Source organism: Euprymna scolopes, chromosome 34 (genome assembly GCF_053919585.1).
Source record: "Euprymna scolopes isolate OS-2025 chromosome 34, ASM5391958v1, whole genome shotgun sequence".
NCBI lineage: Eukaryota > Metazoa > Mollusca > Cephalopoda > Sepiida > Sepiolidae > Euprymna > Euprymna scolopes.
The window spans coordinates 55,991,380-56,018,396 of record NC_136515.1 but is presented as its reverse complement, the minus strand read 5'-3'; the positions used below and the strand labels follow the sequence as shown (position 1 = coordinate 56,018,396).

The 27,017-nt window shown below is 34.6% G+C and overlaps 1 protein-coding gene across 1 annotated transcript in view; it reads right to left on the bottom strand.

Moving 5' to 3' along the window:
• LOC145259209 (cubilin-like) overlaps positions 1-27,017 on the bottom strand; it is a 217,986-nt gene that overhangs the window by 63,266 nt on the left and 127,703 nt on the right. Inside the window, exons 13-18 of the mRNA XM_080117044.1 lie at positions 25,148-25,272; positions 21,916-22,068; positions 20,341-20,428; positions 13,492-13,613; positions 4,390-4,536; positions 351-441 (exon numbers count right to left, since the gene is read on the bottom strand). Of these exons, the coding sequence (XP_079973170.1) occupies positions 351-441; positions 4,390-4,536; positions 13,492-13,613; positions 20,341-20,428; positions 21,916-22,068; positions 25,148-25,272 (726 nt within the window). The remainder of the gene's footprint in view (positions 1-350; positions 442-4,389; positions 4,537-13,491; positions 13,614-20,340; positions 20,429-21,915; positions 22,069-25,147; positions 25,273-27,017) is intronic.

Below are 27,017 nucleotides of genomic sequence, written 5' to 3'. Positions count from 1 at the left end.
AGAACCTACTGTAGATTGCTGGGCCTTTCTGCTTGTGTGGTAATAAAACTTTTTAAATGCACGTGTAGTGTTAGGCTGTATAAGGTGTTAACGTCGGTCAAAATCGCCTGTTCCTCCTTTCATCGATTATCGAAATTTATCAAAGACATTCCGATATAAAACCTATATAAGAACACTGCCAGATACATAAAGTACTTTAGTGTGAAATTTCATAAAAATCGGCTAAGCCGTAGTGGCGTCTATAAAAGATGAACTCACACACACACGTCTTCCCCTTCGCAAATGATATGGTAATTAATATACATTCACGCGAAATGAAAATAAATGCACAAAAGAAATGCAAATTTTACCCATTTGCTGAGGTCGAAAAATCTGGTGTCGCGAAATATTGCTTTTGGGTTCTCACACTCTGCAATTCATGAATATCTTTACATTTTTGGCCTGAAAGAAAAAAAGGGAAATGTTAAATAAAATAAAACAAAACAGAAAATATCATTCAAACGCTACCGTGTTTGAATGATATGGTTGAGTGTTAGTTTTAGTAATTTAGAACTGCTTTAAAGCTTTACTGCTCACTCATTTTGCGACCAAATTTCAAACAATTTTTACATTCTCAGCTATATTTTGAATTAAAAATTTTTTAAATTTTTGTTTATTAAAACAAAAGTTATAATAAAATTACTGGTGTTCAAAAGTTTTCAGAATAAGTAAGGAACGTGAGAGACGGTTTCTTCTGATTGGCTGTTGGTTACCGTAGCAACTTTTCAAACATTGACGTTTTAGAGACGATTTCTTCTAATTGGCTGCTGGCTACCATATCAACTTTTTCTTCATCAACACCTTCATAAATCATAGTGGGAACGTCACTCGCATGTCATCTTATTTGGGTTATATAGAGAGAGTTAACAAAAGTGATGCTCTTTGCTGTGCTAGGGCTGATAATCTTTTGCTTTTCGCCCGTTAATTCTGTTTCTCTCTTTTTTGTTCCTTTTTTTCTGTTTATTTACTTAATTACGTCTTTTATTTGATTTTTTTTATTTAGTCAGTTTAAGAAGTTGGTAATATTTTTTATGGATTTTTGACAATGCATATCATATGATGTTGAAAAAAAAAAGAAAATATTTCAAAGCAAAACCTCGAAAAATCATGGATTACTACATAGAAAAATGCAAGCATGAAAAGGAAATAGAGACGAAACATTGATATTTTTCTAATGCTATAAGTTTTTCTTTTTTTCCATATATATATATATATATATATATATATATATATATATATATATATATATATATAAACTAAACGTCTGTGTGTGTGTCTGGTCACGAATAGGCTCCTATATGGTTGACTATTATATAAAACTGATCACATATAATGATAGAAAACGTATTGAGACACAGGAATGGGTATGTTTGATCTGGCATAATGATGATTCATTGAAATTGTGGGGTCTGCGTATGCGCCTGGTCCACAAAGTATGGAAATAAAAAATTAAAAAATTAAAAATACAAACGTTTACAAGTATTTTTGATGTAGATGTATATAATAATACTTTGATAAGTATGTTTGAACTTAAATAAAGATGGTATAATAAAATTGTGGGGTCTGCGTTCGTGCCTGGCCTCCATAAAATGGAAATAGGCACAAACTTTAATAAAGACTTTTCATATCTATCTGCGTAAGTATACTTTGATAATTATGTTTCAGTTTGAAGAAATATAGTATAATAAAATTATGGGGTGTTCATTTGCGCCTGATCTCCATAGAATGGAAATATGCCACAAAGTTTAACAAGGTTTTTTAATATAGATCAACAGAATATTGCGATAAGTGTTTCAGTGTGAACAGGTATGGTATAATAAATTATGGGGTTTATCTATTTTATTTTTACTTTCATCATATTTTGCTTTGGTTTTGATACCCCCTGACGTTTATGATGTTACGGCCACCGCCAAACCGGAAGCGACATTTTTTAAAATTAAGGCTTGACAATCGTTTCTTAGTGTTTTGTCCGAATGAAATAAAACTTTGGTCATATGTAGTTTATTATATTCAAAACATCACATCAAAACACTAGGGTCTTTGGCCTTTTTTTCTCTGTTGACAGTAAAATGCTCAGAAAAACAATTGAATGTCCTCTGTTTATTTTGGGTCACCCTATATATATATATATATATATATATATATATATATATATATATATATATATATATATATATATTACATAGAAAAATGCGAGCATGAAAAAGTACATGGCTAAGATTAAACTTGCAAAAGTAAAAGGACTAGTTGTTAAAACTGGAAAAGAAAAAGACAAGATATTCTCGTAAAAAATATGATAAATTTATAACTTAATATATTGCAGCATTAAGAATTTAAAAAAAAAATTCAATTTAACATTATATATAAATTACAAGTAACAAGTGAAACAGACAGAATGAAAGAATGAAAGGGAGATAATCGGTGGATTTTGTTGAAGCAGACGAGTGCTGTAGGTTGTTATTACATATGTGTATGTTATATTTATGGGGCAAAAAATAAGACTGAAATTAAACAAAGAACAAGTAAATTTATTGGAAGCCTGAAAAAAAAAAATCACAGATTGCAATAGAAAAATGCAAGCATGAAAAAGAATATGGTTAAGTTTAAACATGGGAAAGTAAAAGACTAGTTGTTAAAACTGGAAAAGAAAAGAACAAGATATTCTAGTAAAAAATAAAATAAATTTATAATTTACAATATTGCAGCATTAAATTAAAAAAAAAAATCAATTTAACATTATATGATCAATTTTTGATGCTGCAATATTTTAAGTTATAAGTACTATATAATGCTAAGGGTTTCATCTTCTTCTTATTCTTTTTGTTCTTCTATATATATAAAAACGAAAATGTATGTATGTATGTATGTATGTATGTTTGCATGTATGTATGTGTGTTTGTGTGTCCGCTAAAAACTTTCGACAGACAGAACAAAAATTCACAAACTCGATATCATATTGAAGTTCCATCCTTCGTCCGAAAAATATCGAAAAATTAGCCAAAAACGTTAATTTTTTTCACCCCCGAAATCGACAATTCTCTACAGGGGGTGGGGAGGTCAACAAAAACCGTCATCCTCGTGACGACGACCGGTTCTACGCATGCGTCAGATGACGTCATGACCTGATTTAGTTTAAATAGTTGAAGAACTGACTGAATTTCATGTACGTCGTGTTAGCTCAGTTAGTTAGTGCGTTGGTTCATTATCAAAACGTTTTGGGTTCGAATCGTGGTGTAAGATGTCTTTTTTTTTTTCGATTTTTTAAATTTTAATATTGAACCAGTGTTATTTAAGCCATTTTTTCACGTAACGTTCGTTTTTCTGTTTTTTTTTTACTTCGCTTATTCTTAGGTTTTCATTAACACCTCCGACCACACACCCCAAAACACCCGGGTACCCACCGATTTTTTAAATTTTAATATCGAAACGGGCTTATTTAAGCCATTTTTCACGTGTTTTTTTAACGTTTGTTTTTCTGTTTTCTTTTTTGTTTTTGTTTTTCGATTTTTACATTTAACGTCGTTCGTTTGCCTTACGTTAGTTATTTTGTGTTTTTTTTTTTCGATGTTTTGATTACCCCCACACCGTCCGGGTTCGTTTTTCTGTTTTCTTTTTTTACTTCGCTTATTCTTAGGTTTTCATTAACACACCCACCCCCTACAAACACTCGGGTAACGCCGGGTAACCCCCCCCCCCGCTAAGCAGGGTTTTTTAACGTTCGTTTTCCTGACCACACACACCGAAAAACACCCGGGCAACTCCGGGTACCCCTCGCTAGTCTATATATATAAAGGGTAAAATGTGTGTGTGTGTGTGTGTTTGTATGTCTGCCAAAAAGTTTCGACATACGCAAGGGATCCTCATGATATTGGTATCATTTTGAAGTGCGATGTCTTGAATGACAAATATAAAAAAAAAAAAATAAAAAAAATGGCCAAAAACATTAAATCCTTCACCTTCGGCCGTTTTTTACAAAGCGGGGTCGCGTTTTTCGCTGACATTTTTGCAACTCATCGTCTCCGTTGGATTGACTATGCTTACTTTCAATGCTCTCGACTTCCGGTTGCATGATGGAGACATCGGCTAAGACGTTACGTTTTTTTTCCTCCTTCACGTTACGGGTTCGAGCCTACCTGCCTGCTACCACTTAAAAAAAAAAAAAATTTTAACACCTCTCTCCATCCGGGCTGCCTACTGTTGTTTTGATCCCCCCTCCGCTACTACCACTTTTTTTACAGCCCCTTTCCGGGGTTCCTTACTAGATCACTTACACACATTCGGGAAACGCCGGGTACCCCCGCTAGTATATACTAAATAAAAAAAACATGAGTTTAATAAAGCCACGCTTACCTTTTGTCAATGCGGTGTAGCTAATAAAAAATCCATTGCTATCATTCGATGATGTTAACACGATACGAATATGCTCTTTCGTTGATATATAAGTCGGTGTGCTGTTTCCGCAGGAGAATCCAAGCAAATGGCCCTCTTTAGTAAGACCTGTTAGGGCATCAAGAGGAACACAAGAAAAGAATATAGGTATATTCAGAGCAATTTGAAATGAGGGCAAAATAAAAGCAGTGTATGTAACGCTGAAACATAAACGCAACACTTTATTCAGATAAGTGTGGCGTGGTCCCTGGCTTTGGTAGAGGCCGTTTACGTCTTCATGTATAGCCAAGAACTACACTGACGAAATAAGAAAATTAACAGATATATAGAACATGCATAATAAAATGCAGTAAAAGGAAATAATAGAACAGACATCAGATAACACCTTTTATGCATGAAAAGTGAGAATTTCGAAAGTTTATAAGGAAACATTTTTATATATGAAAAATAAAAATATAAAAGTTATTTTCTGTGGAGAAGGTAATGAAAGTCATGACTTACACAGGCGACAGCAAAACCGTCTACTCTGTCAGGTAGTGGGATCAGGGAAGGAAAAAAGAAAATAAAAAAACTTTCGTTTGTAGATGGCTCATTTATATACATACGCCGTTAATTAATGGAGTGCCCGTCATAAGAAGGACGAATTAGAGAGGACAGGTGTTGAGTTTTTGACAGCAAAGAGAAAGAGAGCCAGAGATAAACAGAGAGAAAGAGAAAGAGAGAGAGAGACAGAGAGACAGAGAGATGGGGGGTAGAACGGACATTAAGAATTACATTTTAAGTTCAGAGAAGTTAGTACAACTTCCTCAATATGGCAAGACTGAAGCTCAGCAGCAACACAATAAAGCCTTTTTACAGCGATGGAGACCTGGTGGCCTTGCTCACAAAGATAATTGTTAGTAAATACTCAACACCTTTTTGGGCCAAGAAGTTGAGTGAATATTAATTACAAGTCAAAATGTTTATTGTGTGAATATGTGCATATTTGAGTATTTGTATGTGTGCGTTACCTTTGTTTTTCTAGTGCATATGTAGATGAAGCTGGATTGTGAGTCGTGGAGTTCCTTTTCCGTTCGCAACTCTTAGCCAGAGTCCGGATTGGGATGTAGAGATGACTTCTGGGTCTTTTTTCGTTAGGTTTGCTGGTAAAATCTGAAGGTCTTGACTCTTCTCATTTTAAGAAGTTTTCAATTTCTCATTGGCTTATTTTACCTCCGTGTATAGGTGTTACTTTTTTGCTTTTTGGTGGAGGTGGTGGAAATATTTCCATTAGTTGAAAATAATTTGCTTTAAACACTTTCATGTTAAAAGTTATTAGCTTTGGGAAGTGAGAAGGAAAGCGAACCTCAACGAAGTAGAAAAGGAAAGAGTGTACGTAATTAATCGTAGTCATTTGCATATTGGCATTCGTAGGAATCATTTTGTGATTCAATCGCCACAGTTTTGCTATTCTGTTATTATTTTAATCAATTTCGATAAACAAAATTACTAGTGTTTGCGACAATATTAAAAGAGTGGCTTCGAGTAAGACTGGATGCTTCGGTTGCCTCCATTCATTCAGCGCAGCCGTAGCCGAGATTGCACTCACTAAACGAGTTTGTAGTCTAATTCACATCTTGTTGGTAGTTGGATACTTGATGCTTCACCAGGGCTATCAAGGGTATTTTTTTCATCGTGATATCATCACTAAACGGGGTATCTACTATGGCTTAAGAGAGTCCCATCTACCCTCAAGAGAAGGATAGACTGCGCCAGTTTCTCAACCTGGTATTTTACCTCGTGGTATATAGAGTGCCTCGCCTTCTCAAATGGTCACCCATCTGGTACTGGCCATGCTTAACGTTGCTTAACTTCGGTGATCTGGTGAGAACTGGTGTGTTAACATGATTGTGCTCTATATAACATGATTGGTTTCCTAATGAGATCTTTTTAGATCGAAACGATAGATTTATTGTCACGACTAACGGCGGTAATTTTCTTTACTTAAATTTAATAATATATATATATATATATTTGTAGTCATCGACATACAGTCCTGTTTCGTTGTATCACAACTCATCAGTGCCGCTAGACTAGCATCTCTCCCAAGCCAAGGATTGAGCCTAGAATCGTCGTGTTGACAGTCAGCAGTTCCCCCACTTGACCATGGAATCGACGCCCATAAATAATTTGTCGGAATGTCTATTTAAGTAGACACCCGCCACCACTTTTATAGTGCTCAAATCGCCTGTTCGTAAACAAACAAACAACGAGCTTCGCATTTTCAGCCAATTAAGTAGCGGGTGAGATTATTTACGACAGTGCTCTACCCAAAGAGGGGGGGGGCTTAAAATATATATATATATATATATATATATATATATATATATATATATATATATATATGCATAGATATTTCTTGCCTCGATGAGATACAAATAAATAAATAAATTTCATTATTTTTATTATTATAAATTGACAACCATTTTAATAAGTGGTTTGTATGTGCACGAATTCTATGAAAATATATGGAACATTACATTATCAAGGCCGGATAGGTGTTGCTTCTCGTGTTCCTTTCGTTCGATCTGCTGGCAGAGTCTGTTTAAAACTGATTTTTTTTTTGATCAGATCTTATAGAAATTTCTTAGTTCGCACTGACTTATTACTTTCACGCATATGTGTTACTTTTTGGAGCTTGGAAAGATTTCAATTGGCTAAAAATACGTTGCTTTAACACCTTCCTTTTAAAAGTTGTCAGCTTTAGAAAATGAAGAGGAAAGCGAATTCCAACGCTGCAGAGAACGAAAGAGTGTAAGCAATCGTAACCATTTGCATTTTAGTGTTCGTTTGAATCATTTCACGATTCATATGAATACAGACAATCTATTTTACCATAGTGATGATGTTACTCAATGACATACTCTGGAAGTGTATTACCGGATAATAGTTCAGAGACACAGAATAAATAATAAACCACTTCATGTATATGGACGAACTGTAGCTATTTGCATAAAGCAAAACTGCTGTGGAATAAGCTGATCTACCCATTTCCAAAATAAATGAACTTACCCAGAGACGATAAATACAGTTACATCTAAGCGTTGTGACAATTGATAGGCACAATTGATAGGAAGTTGTTCACAAAGGCAGACAAAAGGAAGCTGACAAAGTATTGTTAAACAAGGTGTGACAGTGAATGCGGTGTGGAAATATCTTCTATCGAGTAAAATTTACAAAATTTTGTAAATTCGTTTGAGATAAATTTGTGTTCCTTAATCAGAAACAATCTTGCGAATCTTGCAAATACTTCATTTAAGAAATGTTATGAAGTAAGCTGATCTACCCATCTCCAGAAATAAATGGACTTACCCAGAGTCAATAAATACAGTTGCACCTAAACGTATTGGGCAAACAGGGACAAGGACATTGAAAATGTAGTGAAATTATACAAAGACTGTGTTTTGGCAAAAGATTACTGACTTGGCTGTAATAAACCTTAAAAGAAAAAAAAGCATTGAATCTATACGTAGCAAGGCTAAAAATAGAGTATTATGGGGTGATGGTGAACAACTATATTTTGTGACTATATGAATTCTTCTAGACAATGTATAGAGGAATTTATAACGAAGTGTCAAAATAATTTGGAAGCAGTTATGCTATTATGTAGCATTACTACCCAGAGATGATAAATACAGTTACATCTAAACGTTGTGACGATGATTCACACCATTCATTTGGCCAATCAGTCTAGTCACTGACACACACCAGTTGAGATTCTGATCCTGACAATCAATCTGCCAAAAACTGAATCATTTCGGTGGGCCTTTATCTAGCGGGCTGAGGCACTCATTTTAGATACTTCTAGGAGTTTCACTCTTCCAGGTCTTGTTTCCTGTCTTTTGAGTGGAGTAAGTTTATTGCTCACTGCCTTAGACACCACGACCAAAGAATGCTGACGAGGCTGCCCAGGCAATTTTTAAAAGGCCAGAGGCCATCAGCTAGAATCAGAACCAGAACATTAAACGTTCCGACTGCGTTCCCTATCGTTTGAGCTATTGACAGATCGATTAGAAAGATTTAGAATTAGCCCACTTCAATGAATTTGAGCATGCACAAAAGTAATAGAAATATGTCAGCAAGTTAAAATGAACATTTTGCATTTTAACTTGCTGACATATGTGACTAGTAGTTTAAGAGTTTATCGGTTAAATATTTTCACACAGACAGGCTCACATACATATACTGTTTTATTTATATAGACCAGAAACTGAATTTGATAAGACACTGTTAACTGTGGATTTTGAGTCCGGCATTCTTCTGGTTTGCTAACACGATTTATGTATTTTTGAAAAATAGAATAACTAGTAATAGTGGTTAGGACCCCATGCGTATTTATAGTAGTTCTATCATGAATCAGTAAGAACCCCTTTTATGGTAAACTATGTACTACATATTAAGGACACTATGGGAATAGCGATTAAGTTAGCTAATGTGGATTTTGACCAGGGTCACACTGAGTGCATGGTGACTTAAATCTGCAAGACAGAATTATTTCTAGGGTTGAATGAAAGATGGGTGACGTAAAGTTAAGGCAAGGGGCAGCAGGTCAAATGGTAGGTAAAACAGGGGTATGAAGATATGACGAATGACGTCATGCTTTCCAAGCTGATAAAAAAACTAAGGTTTTCAAATCAATTGAGGGAGCTTGCGAATGATGACCTAAGAGAACACCAGTCTCTCTTTCCTAAGTTAATTCTCTGCAAAATAAAACCTTTAAGAAAAATAAAGACCAAACGCTCAGCAAACGTCTCCTTGTGTCTCTCCTGCATGAAAAGAAGCTTATTGTATATCAATCACTCGACGAAACTGCGGCAATGAAGAACTGTGATTAAAAAATAAGTGAGAGAAAAAAACAGAGACCACACATAAAAGCCCCACACGTATAAAAAACGCACGTATGTGTAAAGAAGATTGCTTTTGGGGTTCTTATTTATAATTCAATTTAAAAAAAAATATGTGACTTTACAAGGAAAGAGAGTCAGAAAAAGATTTTTTTATCACACAACGCAGTACAACTGCGCAAACCGTCAAGTCAACTGGACGATAAACGTAAATTGAACGCTTCTGTCTACATAACTCAACACGGAAAATACCGTCGATTCCACCCAACACACAACCAAACACTTCCGGCACGATCTTGAATAATTCCGTTCATATGATCCCAAACACCTCTGTCGAAACGGTAAAACACAATCCCAAACTCCGTCAAAATGACAAGGTACCAGAGCAACCTCATCAGTTACTTTCTGGACAACTCTGGTGTCGTCTTTTTGTAGCCCTTGGATGAACTCATTTTTCGCTGTAAGTAGGCTCAATAAAACATTGACACAATTCCTGACCGATTCCGTGCATGCTTGTCACAAAAAAATACAGCAAAATCTTTATGATGCATGTATTCGTCACAGAACGAAGATGTTATATTCCAAAAATCACGTAAATTGATGAAGTCTTTTTTTTAACTAAGAAAATCAAAATTTACGATAAGTTTAAATTATTTTAAATACAAACAAAATCTCAATAGTCGAATTGAGTTGTTGCCGTTGAATTTTAACACATTCTAAAACATATGGCAGTTTCCGGTTCCTATCTCGCTTGTCATGAAATTTTATTTTTTTTTTAGTTGAAAGTACTTGATCAATTTACGTGATGTGGAATATGACATTTTCGTTCTGTGACGGATACGTACTCCAAAAGATTTGTTTGTATTTTCTGTATTTTTTTTTTTAATTCAAATTCTAAGTAAGAACTGATTTATTAATTACTAGCAATTCAGCCCGGATTTGCTCGGGCCCTATGTACTATTCATAACTTTATGTGCATATGTATATTAAAAAGTTTGATTCATGTCTAGGTCACCTACATCTAAAATTTTAAGTGTTTAGATCCCAAATTGGCGGGAGTTTTTGGTCAACTCTGACTTTGGTCAACTTTGACCTCTTTGCAGCCAAATTTTCGCCCAAAAACTGATTAAAAAGCTTGCTGCATATCTGAATACCCTTTATGTAAAATTTCAAATGTTTGGCCCTAAAATTGGCTGAATAGTTTGCTAGGGATCGCAAAGGTCAAATCTTTTGAACTTTGATCACTTGACAGCCAAAATTTCCGCCAAAAATCGATTAAAAAGCTTGTCTTATGTCTGAATACACTTTATGTAAAATTTCAAATGTTTAGAGACCAAAAATTGGCTAAGTAATTTGGTACAGACCGCAGAGGTATATTTTTAAAAACTTTTACCCCAATTTAGACCCCTTAACATTTATTGTCTTGGACTCAAATCAAATTAAAATGCTTGATCTATGTCCAAGTAATCTACATCTAAAATTTCAAGTCTTTATACCCAAAATTGACGGAGGAGTTTGGTAAAGTTTTCAAAGGTCAAATCGTTGAACTTTGACCTCTTGACAACCAAATATCTGGCCGAAAATCAATTAAAAAGATTTTCCCAAATCTCAATACCCTTTATTTCAAATCTCGAGTCTGTAGACTGAAAATTGACAGAGTAGTTTGGCAGGGAAATGCTCACACACACACACACACACACACACACACACACACACACACACACACACACACACACACACACACACACAATTTCACTTTTATAGATATACTAGCAGTTCAGCCCGGCTTTGCTCGGGCCCTATGTACTGTTTATAATTTTAATGTAAGAGTTCAAATGTTTTGACCAAAATTTGTAGTAGTAATTTCGTAGAGACCGCAGAGGTCATTTTTTTAAAAACTTTGACCCCAATTTTGATCCCTTAACATTTATTATTTTGGTCTCAAAGCAAAATAAAAAGTTTTACCCATGTCGAAGTTACCAACATCTAAAATTTCAAGTCTTTAGACCCAAAATTGGCGGAGGAATTTGGTACAATCTTCAAAGGTCAATTCTTTCAACTTTGAACTTTTGGTAGCAAAATTTTCGCCCCAAAACTGATTAAAATGCTTGCCACATGTCTGAATACTCGTTATGTATAAATTTCAAATGGTTAGACCCAAAATTGGCTGAGTAGTTTGCTAGACACCGCAAAGGTCAAATCTTTTGAACTTTGACCCCTTGGCAGCTGAAATTCCCGACCCAAACTGATTAAAAAGCTTGCCCTATCTCTGAATACCTTCTATGTAAAATTTCAAATGTTTAGACCAGAAATTGGCTGAGTAATTTGACAGCGACTGCAAAGGTCAATTTTTTTTTAAACTTTGACCCCAATTTTGACCCCATAGTATTTATTTTTGGGGGACTCAAATCAAATTATAAAGTTTAATCCATGTCTAAGTAACCTATATCTAAAATTTCAAGTGTTTAGACCAAAAATTGTCGGAGGAGTTTAGTAGAGTTTTCAGATGTCAAATCGTTGAACTTTTATCCATTGACAAAGAAATTTCTGTCCGAAAATCGATTAAGAAAATTTTCCCAAATCTCAATATCTCTTGTATCAAATCTCGAGTCTGTAGACTAAAAATTGACAGAGTTATTTGGTAGGGAAATGTATACAGGTACTAGGTGTGTCAGAAATTTTGTGAAAAATATTGAATAATTTCACCCCGTCTTTCCAAGCTTATAACTCCTCGAAAAATGTAATTCAAGCCCTATTTTTTTTTCAATTAAAGGAGCAAGGACCAAGATTTTATATAAAAAAAAAACGCCCAAAAAACAAACAAAAAAACAACGTGTTTTTAAAAAAAAAAAGGTTTTGAACTTCAGACTTTACAGGTAAATTTCTAAAAAACACTACTTTTTTTGTTTTAAATTTGAATATATTATTTATTGATCTTTTATCTTCAATTTGCGATATATAACACTTTGGTGAGTAAATTAATTATTTACTTTTTAATAGACATTTCAAAATGGGAGGCGTGAATTAATTCGACCCCCTGTCTTTCCAAGCTTATAACTACTCGAAAAATATAATTCAAGCCTTAATTTCTTTTTCAATTAAAGGAGCAAGGACCAAGGTTTCATTTAAAACAAAAGAAAAAGAAAAAACAAACAACGTGGTTAAAAAAAAAAAAGGTTTTAAACTTCGGACTTTACAGGTAAATTTCTAAAAAACACTACTTTTTTTGTTTTAAATTTGAATATATTATTTATTGACCTTTTCTCTTCAATTTGTAATATATAAAACTTTGGTGAGTAAATTAATTATTTACTTTTTAATAGACACTTGAAAATGGGGGGGGGGACGTGAATTAAAAAAAAAAACGTTTGTCCAAAATATTATATTCGGTTTATTGGAAAGAGCATAAAATTTCACATTGACCCTGAAGATATTGTAAAAATTGAATCAATAGAAAAACTTTGATAGATTTTTAAAGTTTAAAAATTGAAAAATACTGAGCTCGAAAAATTCAATTAATTTCATTAGTTTTTTAAAAAATAAAAAAAAAATATTTCTATTACTTTTAAAACAACTTTAATAGTTTATTTTGGAAGTATAATCCATAAAGAAAATAAACAACCCACTTTTAAAAGAGAAATTACTAGTTTTTTTATATTTTATTCGCAGTTTCGTGTTAGGGGTGTCAAAAATTCCTACAAAAATTCTGATACACCTATACAGGCACATACACAAACAGACACTTTCACTTTTATATATCGTTATTTCCATGGCAGGTGCTCGTCTGAACTCCAATCTCTGGTCCCCCCTCGCCAATCTTTCATGAAAAACACCCATCTAGCTGAATCCACTGTGAAAAATTTCCCCCACTCTATATCTGTGCCTAAATCAAAACGCGGATTCCATGAACAAAGCTTCTTTCTTAGAACTGCACGCCTGTGGAACTCTGTTCCGTCTGCCTGCTTCCCTCCGGACTACAACTTGGATGTCTTCAAGTCCAATGTTAACAAATTCCTAATGAAACGCCCCCTTAATTAAACACTTCATCAAATCTCCACACTAACGTAATGTACTTGCAATAACCCTTATCCCTGAGTTGCTTCCGGGCCTTGATAAGTGGTGATCACTGTGTAAAAAAAAAAAAGAAGAGAATAAATGTATACCTATAATGTACACCTACCGTCAAAAACTTTGAAATATGTGTTGTTACAAGCTGGAGATTTTCCCGCTGCAGAGTAGATTACTTCAATTTTAACAATGTCACCCGGATTCGTTATAATAAGCCATGAACACGTTACTGACCTGTGAAAGAAAAGGCACAGTGAGTTATGTCCCCTTCAATTAATGGTTATTTAGTTGCAAACGTAACCCTTTTAATATTTTAAAACCAATGCAATAATTGGTGCTTGTTGAGAAAGAGACAAGAGATCGATTTTTTTTTAATACAGTGGACCCCCGACATACACGATTCATTCGTTCCTGGATGAAGCTCGTATCTCGAATTGAAATGGCATCATTAAGGAGACGTAGTGAAACACGACACACTCAACAACCTAGCGGTTGCATCTGGAAACTCGTAACTATGCTAACTCGCTACAAGAAAAAATAATGAAACGAATTGAATGAAGGAAATAAAGAACTCAAATGCTGGAATAAAATAAACATGTTGTTTATTTTCTGTTGAGAAATGAAAGTCTTGGGTGTACACGTGTTCATTAGGCCGTTGACGACTACGCGCGTGGAAGGAAAGGGGAATGCAATAGAGAAATGCGAATTGGTAAGCCGGCCTGTAGGAAGAGAGGGTTAAGCTCAGTAGAGCGTCGCGCACATTTCTGTTTTGATGGACCAAAGCCGAAGTGGAGATAGAGTGAGAAAGTCAATCCAGTTCGTGGAGAGAGAAAGCGTATAAAGTGTATGTACGGTCTGTTAGTTTTTTGTCCCACATAGTAGCAAGTGGTGTGAGGTACGCGCGCCTGCCGAAATGGCGGTGGCTGGTGCGCCGACCAACCACCTCGGAAGGTAGGTTGGAAAAGGAAGAAGCCACTTATTGCTCTTTCTTTTATAGTTGTTTCCGGTGGTCTTTTGCGCATGTGTGGATTTCCTTTGAAAGGGGAAGTGACGTTGTCCATGCGTGTGTGTATGTGCGTACGTTAGCGTGTGTGTGTATGTACGCGAACGTGAATATGTGTACATGTGTGGACGTGGGCACGTATGTTTGTGTGCGCGTATGTATATGACAAGTAATATAGCTTGAAATGTGAACGCGTTTTTGTGTGAGATTAGGAAAGGCTCGCGCAGGTCTGACACCATCTTTTATCTCGAATTTCTCGTAACTAGGGTAGTTCATATGTTGGGGGACCACTCCACTGTATATCATTCTAAGCAAAAACAATATTACTTAACTGTCATGTCGAAAATAGTAATATACTGAAAAATTACAAAAATTCGTTGAGTAGACCAACGTCTATTTTGTTTTTAGTAAAAAAAAAGTCTATGGATTTAGGATACACATGTTGGACGCCATTACATCTAAAATATGCGTTTCGAGTTATGTCCCCCTCCCCCGTGTGAAATCTGTACCGTCTACTTTAAAACATCTACGAAAAATACCATTTTTCTGTAAATTTTTTTTCTTTTAACTATAAATTACTTATAAAATGTATAGTTTAGCGGCGTAAATTATTTGACAGACAAAAATGATAAAAAATACTTATTTTTATATAAAACACATTATTAGACCCTAAGATTGAAATAAACACCGAAAAAAATTTCATTTTTATTATTTTTTCAACATTTTTTATTAGACTAAATGTACAACAATCGAGACCGCCATATTGCTTTTAAAAATTTGCCTTTCTAAGGTTTGACAGCCAAATTTAGCCTTTTTTAGTTTGAAGTAAGGTTTGACAGCCAAATTTAGCCTTTTTTAGTTTGAAGTAAGGTTTGAAAGCCAAATTTAGCCTTTTTTCTCTTGTAATGAAAGCGTGTTAAAAAGGCTTAATTTGGCCTTAAAAAAGGCCAATCTGTCAAACCTTAGAAAGGCCAAATTGTAAAAGCAATAAAGCAGATTCGAATGTCTAATAAAAATGATGAAAAAATAATAAAAATGAATTTTTGGGGTTTTTATTTCAGCTTTTGGGTCTAATAATGCGTTTTATATAAAAATAAATAGTTTCTATAATTTTTTGTTTGCCAAATAATTTACGCCCCTAAACTACACATTTACCAATAACTTTCTACTCGGCCAATTTCCGTAATTTTTGGATACATTACTATTTTCGCCATGACAATTAAGTAAGTAATAGTATTTTTTACTTAAAATGACATTTTATAAAATAAAAATAAATCGGTCTCTCACCTCTCTTTCAACAAGCACACATTAATTTTCACATTAGGTTAGCAGGCCAAGTGACATAAACCTCCTTTACAATTTATGTGGCACAGAAATCAACATCCTATCCCATTGATTGCCCTTATTTATTTGCCTCCCCACGAGGGCAAAGTTAAACACAAGATCGTTCTTAAATGTGAGAGAAATCCAGCTCTCTAAAGATGAGAAACATCAGTAATGACAAAAATCGATGATGTATTTCTGTCCTGCTTAAAAGAATGACACCAGACTGATACATCAAAATATAACAGTGCTAGCATGGATACGCGACGTTACCCGGGATTGAATAATGATCAATAAATGTTTCACCCTCTCATATTTTTATCGTCATCGAAATCGGTGAAATCACCCATTTTTCAATCAAATCGATTGATTGCCTGCTCTAGTTAGGGACCCATCACGGTGCACCAGGAGGAAGCCTCACATGCCTTCCTGCAGTGACTTAGTCCACAATACATTGTAGTCTACATTGCACTGTAGAGAACTTACTGCTGATTTTATAAAATTATTTTTTATATAATGGCTAGAATTTTAAAATGCAAAAGTCAAGTATCATGCTTCTACTGTATTCTAAACAGAAATATTCATTTTAAACGCATCTTTCTCATAGCAAAGAACCTACTGTTGATTTTATATGTTGTGCCTTACTGCTTGTGCGGTGATAATGGCTTAAATTTAAGTTTAAAATGAAAAAGTCAAGTATTATGGTGCAAGTGTGCTTTAAACAGAAACATTCATTTTGGAAGTGCCTCTGACACATCAAAGAACCTACTGTTGATCTTATATGTAAGGCCTCTCGGTTTGTTTGGTAATAAAACTTCTCAGATGCACTTGTGATGTTAGGCTGTATAAAATGTTAACTTAGGACAAAATCGTCTGTTCTTTCTTTCATCGATTTATATTTTGATTATCGATAGTTATAGAAGACATTCTGATATAAAACCTATCCAAGAACATTGCCAGGCACATAAAGTACATTTATGTGAAATTTCATAAAAACTGGCCCAGCTGTTTTCGAGTCTGTAGGAAACGAAATTATACACACAAACAACGTTTCTTTTATATAATGGTAGAGATATATTTATTATCGGTGACGGTGGTGGATGGTTAGTTAGGAGATTGATTCTTCTCGGTGCCAATGAACTCCGGATATAAATTCTGGGTTGTTATTATAAAACAATTTGTGACCACTGCAAATGCATTATCACTGTCACTGCGCTCCCAGGGCATTTTATTCAAGACAGTTGTTTCAATCAATTGATAATCCAACACATTTTTTTTTATTCACTGGGTGTCACTTGATTACACCTGCATATACTTCTTGCCAAAATAACCTTTCGCACATACGACATTTATCTTATCTTTTGACAATCGCTCATGTTTATGTTGTTTCTTTCCATACATGTGGTCCCTGGTGTTAGGTTCATTACTTTTTTTTTATTCAAATGATTTTTTTTAGCACATCCGTCAACTATTTTGACAATTGATTATGTTTTTCCTGTTTTTTGCATCTCATTGTCAGGTGAACCTTTTCTTGTCAAAATTATTTTTTCAGTACATACATCCCGGGTATTTAACACAATTTAATAGCTCTAGCTTAACTTTCTTTAGCCCTATCGACGTCACCCATCAATTGGTGAATCCTGTAAGCTTTTCCATGTTGCAATATTGGCTTGAATAGTGCAATGAATACCTTGTTCATCTTCAGTGAGATTTTACAAATTTTTTTATTAAGCATAATGTATTATTGTCCTTCTTTATACCGGCCCTGTCGGTGGGGCATTAGAATACGCCGACTGCCCCCCTGCAGAGGGTAAAAGTCCCTCAATGGGGGTCCTGGATATGACCTTAAACTATATCCAGTGGTGAGGGCCGCAACTTGTGGGGTTTGGGGGAGTGTGGAGCCACCCTTTAATTACCATTGCTCCCAGGTCCACTCTGATGCGGAGTGGTAGTACCTGTTAGGGTCCTAACTATGGGTTAAATAGAAACCGACGTGAAAACAACAAATATATTCTATTAAAAAAAAATTTTCTTCAAAATCTTTGGATTCTGCATTAAATAACCCGAAAAGGGTTGATATGCCGTAAAACAAAAGCAACCAACCAACCAACCTTCTTTATACATTCGTCACGTGACCTTGATGCTTCACGCTATGTTCATGTCGACCTTTGTTAAATTCAATGAAAAATGAAACTGCGGCACTAACCCTAAAACAGGTTTAACTGACATCCTCCAAAAGAGGAAGTTCCATGGGAGTATTATGGTCTAAAATGTAATTAAATAAATTAATTACCTGGTGAAAGAAATAAAGTAACTTACACAAACAGGTACGCCTCTCTCCTGTCGTATGGCGGAATGAGGGAGGGAAAGAGAAAGAAAAAAAATCAACAATTGTAGAATGTTCGGTTATATACATGTGGCATTGATTTGCATAAGAGGACGGACACTGTTATGTAAAGGTCGAGTTGGAAGCACGACGGCAGTTCTTGTTTTGACAACAGAGAGAGAGAGAGAGAGAGAGAGAGAGAGAGAGAGAGAGAGAGAGAGAGAAAACGGACGGTGGAAAGTTTCAGTTGAATTTAGTCGTGGGAAAGCAGGAGTTTGAACGAATATTTTTTTCTTTATTTAATTTTCCTTTTCTATTCCATTTCATATGGATACATTTCATTGAACGTTGGTTTTCTTTCTTGAACTATTTATTTGGCAGAGGAAAACTTGCAGATTGGAGACGTCTTACTTTACCGAATACACATAATAGCAACGTATTTAATTACAAGTATGAAATTCACAAGCGACCTCCAACCGCATGTATATCCTCGTTAGGATGGATAATGATATTAGGTTTTTGCAACTCCTACAGGGAGGTGTCGATGTCCACCTACATACAGCGCCTGGTATTCCCAAATTGGTCGCCCATCTGGTATTCCCAAATTGGTCGCCCATCTGGTATTCTCAAATTGGTTGCCCATCTGGTACTGATCAGGCTAAACGTTGCTTAACTTTGGTGATTTAATGTGTCAATGTAATTATGTCGTATTTTTAAAAATGTAGTAAGACTGTGTGAACGATAAATTCTTTTGATACAAGTTTCATGTATGTAAATTTTTGTGAACTGATTGGCAACATATTTGCAGAAATCGATGGACTTTGGTGCGGCAGCATGCATGCTGATTTTGGTTCATAAAATATAAACGAATCTTATTTTTTTTGGGGGGGGAGGGGGGCTCTTATTCACTCCAAACAAGGCATATAGCTGTGGCACTATTCCTTAGTTAGTGCCGCGGTTGGTATTTTTCTTTCTTTTTTTTTTACTTGGGTGGGGTGGGGGTGGTCACTACTTATCAAGGCCCGGAGGCCACTCGAGGATAAGAGTTATTGAATGTACAGTAGTCGTTGGGATAATATCGTAGTAATCGTTAGTAATGGAAATTTGGTAAATTGAATTACTTAAAGGGACGATTCATAAAGAATTTGTTTATGTTGGACTTGAGGTGGTTGTTCCCACCACCCCCACCTGCATGGTCAAGAGGTGATTTGACCGTGAGCGGAGGGATACACCAGCAACCAGAATGCAATCCCATGATTTCCTCCCTTTCCTCTCTCTCTCTCTTTTTGTCCTGACAACATGCGGTAAGACTTATATTTTTGTTTCTCCGTAAATGAGAGGAGGGGAGGCACCCACTCCCTCAGCACTAGTTATGGTTAGTTAGTTTTAAAGAGCTAATTGTGTTAAGTTAATTGTATGCTCTGTAAATTAATATTGTAATATTGTATTAATTTGGTAAAATAAAATAGTTAAAATATTACAATTATGTTGCGTATCATGTTATGTCTGCTTAAATGTCGAAATGGGCCTCAAGACGATACCAGCCAAGGAGAGCCACCAGACCAGAATGAAGACGGAGTCCTGAGTGAAAGATCCACCAGCACTCAACATCCCAGGTATGCTTTTCATTTTCACCTAGACAAAAAGATGTCTAACTGACAGATCTTCATACTCAAACCTTATCGACTGACCCATCGTCATGGCATGGGACCATTTCTGGGGCATTTACTGTAACACGTGGGCCGGTCACCCTAACCGTAGCATGTGGATCAGTCACACACCAATGATCGACCTATAGGCCTAGTAGCCAATTGCATGTAACGAGCTACTATTTGGGACCATGTCTACAGGGGCACTATGTAAGGAATTAAGCAACAAATTGTCTGTTCACATTACACTTAAACTTCTGCATATCAGTACCATTAGGGAAGCAGAAAACCAAGAAGAAATTACAAAGTCCAGCAAGAAACTATTAGAGTAAAAGACTTTCCGACATCTAGGGATCTCTCTAGTATAGGTGTGGGATTCTGCTACTTGTTGGGTTAGTCAGGAGTATTTATATCATCATCAGAGCACATTCCATCAACATATTTTAGGTTGGACTCTTTTTTTGGACCATGTTTAAGAGTGAGAAACTAGTGGTAGATGCTCTAATCCAGATGTAATAACAGTACTCCATGTATGGACGGCTTTGTAGATATAGGATATTCTCAGGTGCGAGTAATTTTCTAGCTTGATAGAGGGAGCCCATCCTCCTTACAGAAACCATATTGCATGAAATAATTAAAAAAAATACAATTCTTGTTTACCTGTAAAGTGGCGACAAAGTTGTGGGTGAAGAGAAATATTGCACTTCTCCTTTGACGGCAAAATATACAACAGAACCGCAAACATTACCTGTCGAAAAGAAACCGAGAATGACACTGCGTAATGACAACCACAAAAAGTGACAAGACCTGTTTTCATATATCTATTATTTTACTAAATCTGAGTCAATCAAAGTTTGTTTCTACAGGAATTTTTCCCAGTACATTTTAATCACACAAAATACATGCTAAAATATTCCTCAGCTATACGGATGAGTTATGCTCGAAAAAAATCTGCTGTTTTAATTGTTCTAATTAACTGTAATTTGTAATTAACTTACCAAGTGACCCATCTTTTACTCAGTTTCTGCCTATCATTTTCATCCTCTTTGACTGTATGTTGTTTGCTTCCTTGCTCGTATTTTATACCATATCGATCGCTCTCATTCTCATCTTAAGTGTTATTAATACAATCTAATCTAACCTAAGCTCAATGGGTGGACTAACGGGTCATCGGGTAATATGTTTTTCTAGTGTAATTCTAAAAAAACAATGAACATAAAATCCAATAGATATCAACTTTGAACGATAAAATGAATTCCATCCAAGCATTTTTATAAGAAGTTTCGTCCGTCTGTTAGTCTGTCATGCTTAATTTTAAAATAGTATTTTTGGTCGCTCATGATTAGTTTTAAAATAGTATTTTTGGTCTGGCATGCTTAATTTTAAAATCGTATTTTTGGTCTGTCATGCTTACTTTTTTATTTTATACTATTTTAATAGAATTTTTTGATTTGTCATGCTTAATTTTAAAATAGTATTTTTTGGTCTGTCATGCTTAATTTTAAAATAGTATTTTTGCAGGTTTGTAAAGTTTTAATTTTGAATATAATTTCCGTTCGTCTGTCATGCTTACATCTTAAATATAATTTCTGTTTATTTGTCATTCTAAAATAACAAATAGGATTTCCATTAGTCTGTCATGCTGAAATTTTAAATATCATTTCTATTGGTCTGTCACATCGAAGTTTGAAATAGGATTTTCGGTGGTCTATCATGCTTATATCTTAAATATCATTTCCATCAGTCTGTCTCACTTAAGTTTTAAATATTTCTATAGGTTAAACATGCTTAAGCATTAAATATTATTTCCGTTGATCTGTCATGCTAAAGTTTGAAATAGTATTTCTAATGGTATGTTTTACTTAAGGTTTAAATGAAATGTTCGTTGGTCTGTCACGCTTAAGTTTTAAATAGCATTTTTGTTGATCTGTCACAGTCAAGCTTGAAATATGATTTCCATAAGTATATCATGCTTAAATCTTAAATATCATTTCTGTTGATCTGTCTCACTTAAGTCTGATATATCATAGCTGTAGGTTAATCATGCTTAAGTATTAAATATCATTACTGTTGTTCTGTTGTTGTTCTTCTTAAGTTCAAAATATCATTTCCATTAGTCTGTCAAACTTAAATTTGAAATAGTATTTCCAGGAGTCGGTCATATTGAAGTTAGAAATAGAATTTCTATCGATAAACGCACAGGATGAGCAAACACATCTTAATGCAGTAACTTACGTCTTGGAACTGATCTGAGGCGGATTTTGAATCCTTTGTACTCGTATGAATTGTCGGTGAAAAACTCGATGAGCAAATTAGCGCCATTGCTGAAAAAATGCGGCATATCTTTGCCACACCATCGACCCAAAATCGTAGACTCTTTGTTATCGCCTGTTGAGAAAGATTAAAAAAAATATATTGAATTAGAATGGAATAGATAAAACCTAAAATATGAATAAAATATAGCCATGAAGGGTTCAGCTACATATTTTTTTTTTTTAGATTAAGACCCAAAGGCCACTCGAGGGTTAATGAGTGTATGACAGTCATCGGGAAAACAGCGTTGTACCTATTTACGATGCCTCCCCACGGGACAGAGTTAGACACCAGGGTCGTTTTTTAACGTGGAGAAAAGGTACAAAAATAAAAATTGTCTCAGTCGTGAAGGATTTCTCCTCCACTGAAAGAGAACGAGAAATAGAAGTGCTGCATTTGAAGAACGTTGTAATCGTTAATAGTGAAAATCTAAGTGTTAATATTGCAATACTTTTAACCTACGTACGTGACGTGTGACACGGTGTCCAGATTATAAATTATTCCATCGGGAGATCCTATTTACTAAAAAGGAGGTTAGAAGGTGATAACATACCACGAATATTAAATTATTAGTATATAGATATTTATTCATTTAATGTTTGTAGCATGTTATCACCTTATATACTCCTTTTTAATAAATAGGATCTCTCGATCACCAAGATCTAATGTAAAAAAAAAAAAAAAAAATTAAATAAAAAAATCATGTTGTTTTTTGGGCCGTACATTTAAGTATCCAAGGGTAGTACCTGTTCTGTCTAAAAATTATATAATGATATTGTGAGGTTTCCGTTCACGCTGGGCGTCCATGCAATGGAAATATGTCACAGACTCCTATAAGGTTATTGGAGATAAACTGTAATAATCAGATATATCCTAACACTACATTAACCAGATTACTTAAATAAATACTTTTACAATTTTAACAAAAGGGCTTGGCCTTTTGGCCAAGATCCTTTTTTTGTTTTTACACATCAATAAAAAATGTTTTAAAAATTGGGAGTTAAGTAGGACGTCCCCCAATATGAAAGGGTGAATGCGGTATTATGGTGAAAGATACTAGCTGGGAGAAACTTTTGATTTTGTTTAGTTCTGGAGTGACAAGGATGACCAACAACCCCCCCTCCCTTTTGAGTTGGCCATGTGCCAAAGTTTTTTGTTCAGAGTTGATTTTCAATGTATTTTTTAACAAGAATTGAACATTTTACCATACTGAAATAACATCTTGGAATTTGGAATATAGACTTTTTGTTATATATATATATATATATATATATATATATATATATATATATATATATATATATATATTCAATAGCCATCCACACAGAGACTTTTTCACTGTATCACAACCTTTCAGTGTGGCTATACCAGCACCCACTCCAAACCTGGAATCGAACCAACAAGCATCGAGTTGATAGAAAGGTAGTTCTATCCATCCATATATAAGCATTGATCATCATTCCTATAGAGTTCCATTTGTTTATTTATAAAGAGCTTTGCATTGCGCTAAAGCTGTAGCAGGTGATATCAATTAACAAGAGTGCTTGACCTGAGAAAGGAGGTCTTATATATATATATATATATATATATATATATATATATATATATATATATATATATATATATATATATCAGGCCCCTTCAGTCTTTGACAGACTATGGATACCCACGAAGGGGTGCCTGTCAACGTTATACACACATGCACACACATACTAACTAGACGGTAAGACATTAGGAACACAGCTACATACATAGATATAAAGAGACACAATCAATAAGATATACACATAACAGACAAAATCCTCTCCCGCTACCAACAAAACACACACACACACATTTTTTTTTTTTTACATAGGCATCACCACTTATCAAGGCCAAGAGGCCACTCGAGGATAAGGGTTAAAGAGTGTACAGTAGAAATTAGACAATATAGTAATCGTTAGTAATGGAGATTCGGTAAATTTGTTAACTTATATGGAACGGCTCATCAAAAACTTGTTTACGTTAGACTTGAAGACAACCATATTGTAGTAAGCTGGAAAGCAGAAAAACGGAAGACAATTCCATAGGCGTGCAGTTCAAAGAAAGAAGCTTTGCTCATGGAATCTACGCTTAGGTTTAGGTACAGTATATAGTCTGTTTATTATACAAACATTATTGGCTACATATGTGCATACATGTTTTATTGAAGTCCTAATTCAGGGACAACACTTCATCAGACAAAAAAAAAAAATCGAAACAGGTGTCAAGATTACAATGGTTTTTATAAGATATTGGTGCGATCCGATCTACATTCCGGGGAAAGTTGGGGTGTATATGCTGTGAATATATATATATATATATATATATATATATATATATATATATATATATATATATATATATATATATATATATATATATATCCTGCCTTGACAGAGTACAAAATAGACTTCGTGGCTTAGTAGGGGATGCCCTTTTCTCTACCCTGCAACCTCTCTCCCACAGAAGAGACGTTGCGAGCCTATCCTTGTTTTATCGTTATTTCCATGGCAGGTGCTCGTCTGAACTCCAATCTCTGGTCCCCCCTCGCCAATCTTTCATGAAAAACACCCGTCTAGCTAAATCCACTGTGAAAAAATTTTCCCCACTCTTTATCTGTGTGCCTAAATCAAAACGTAGATTCCATGAACAAAGCTTCTTTCTTAGAACTGCATGCCTGTGGAACTCTGTTCCGTCTGCCTGCTTCCCACCTGACTACAACCTGGATGTCTTCAAGTCCAACGTTAACAAATTCTTAATTAATCGCCCCCTTAAGTAAACACTTCATTAAATCTCCAGACTAACGTACTGTATTTGCAATAACCCTTATCCCTGAGTGGCTTCCGGGCCTTGATAAGTGGTAACCTCCGTGTAATATATATATGTATATATATATATATATATATATATATATATATACTGAGAAATAGAGAGGGGATATGAGGGGATGTAGAGAGGTAGATATAGAAAAAGAGACAGCAAAAAGTGACAACAAGACAGGTGGAAAGCAAATAATTGCATAAGATGTCACACATTCTTTTTTTGTTAAAACTCGTCTGTTTTTCATTTAATGCTTCCAGACAACGCCGGATAGCCATGCTAGTGCATGAATAAAAAATACGAAGGCTCTTACCGTCATAAATTGTGACGTAGTCATAAATACATCCAATTGATTCTTCTATCTCTGATTCAACGACTTCCATTTCAATCAGATCATCGTGATGTTGAGCATTGATCTTCCAAATACACGTGACATTTCTAAAAGAGAAACATACATTTAATAAGGTACATTCTCACTGTTTATTAAATGAAAGTTAAAAATGAAATTCCTTTTTTCTTGCAAGCACAGAACATAAAGATAAAAAACTCTCCAAGGGCAAAATTTTCCATTCCATAAAAATTATTGACAGAAAAATTTTCGAGTTCGGCAAGATGAACCCGAAGAAGGTCGGAGGTTGCATCGTCCGAAGCTTTGTGAGAATAGCATACAAGATAAGAACAGTAGTCCGTAATTCTCATCTAGAAAACTCTGAAACATAAGAGAAAGGTTTTATTGGCATTTGTGCCACGTCGACTTCCTGCCTTGATGCAACTTTCTGAACACGTCAGCTTCAATTCTTTCTTTAAATTTCTAGTGGAATTTTCCACTTTTTACTTACTCTAACCATACATAATATTTTCAGTTTTTAACAAACTCAAGACTAAATATTGCTACACTATTACAGATTGGTATATTAATCGTAAAAATAATTGAATTGGTTTTTAAGTTATGTCCCTTTCGGTTGATAACGCTTTGGTTGTGACATCACTAATGCCGGAGAAAAATACGGGTATTCAATGTAAATTGTGACAGTCTAATTACAAAAAAAGAGGTGCTCTATTTATCTGTGCCGATTATATGTATTTTCTAACGCATTTAATAATTACCATCTGAACTACGTACAATGAAAATAAAAAAAAAGATAAATATGGTATATAAGTTTGTTTTTGAAGAGTGGTTTCTTGAGACAAGTATTTTATTTTATGTAAGAGTAATAAAAGGTTGAGATATGCTGAACTAATTCGTATTATTTGGATTATTTGAACTACTGTTCTCATCTTGACTTTATATAGAATTTAATACAATATGAAAACCAATTAATTATAAATAATAAATAAAGTTAAAATAATATATATATATATATATATATATATATATATATATATAACTGTAAAAAAGCCTGAGGAATGCCCAATAAAAAATGAATGTCTGACCTCATCAGTGGTATACCAAGCTAGGATATTCCCGGTGGAGAACCCAAGGGACGAAAGATTCTACATAGGGAGTACCCAAATGACTTTCAAAAATAGATTCTATGGACATACACGCTCGATGAGTAATCAAACATATGAAAAGGACACTTCCTTATCGTTATATTACTGGAAATTAGTTAGCGAAAATAAGACACCTAGTATAGAATGGAAGATTATTAGGAGGGCCAATACTTGCCACTCATTGAACTCACCATGTCCATTATGCTTATCAGAAAAACTTGAGATAACTAGGTTTAAAGACAGAGAAAAATTATTAAATATTAAACAAGAAACTGCTATATCCTGCAAACATTTCAGAATACACGCACTTAAAGAACTCTAAATTAGTAGACTAGAACAATTATGAGTACAACTAACCCCCATCAAATAACCCCTCCCCCCACAAAGAGGATTAGTGAGGTCGCAACTATGATCATACCGGTATGGGTTACGTAAGTTGCTTAATATTCTACTTCATCGAGCAGTTATGGTATTACTAACCGAAACAAGTACCTGTATGAAGGTATATTTGTGACCAAACGAGTAATAGATTGTTTTTGAGTGAACCTCGTAATAATGCATGCATATCGATGTTTTTGGATGTGTGCATGTATGGATATAGGATCTTTGTATAACCGGGTAGGAAAAGCAATTTATAAAAAAAAAAAAAAAAAAAAAAAAAGAAGAAATATATAGATGAAAGAAAGTAA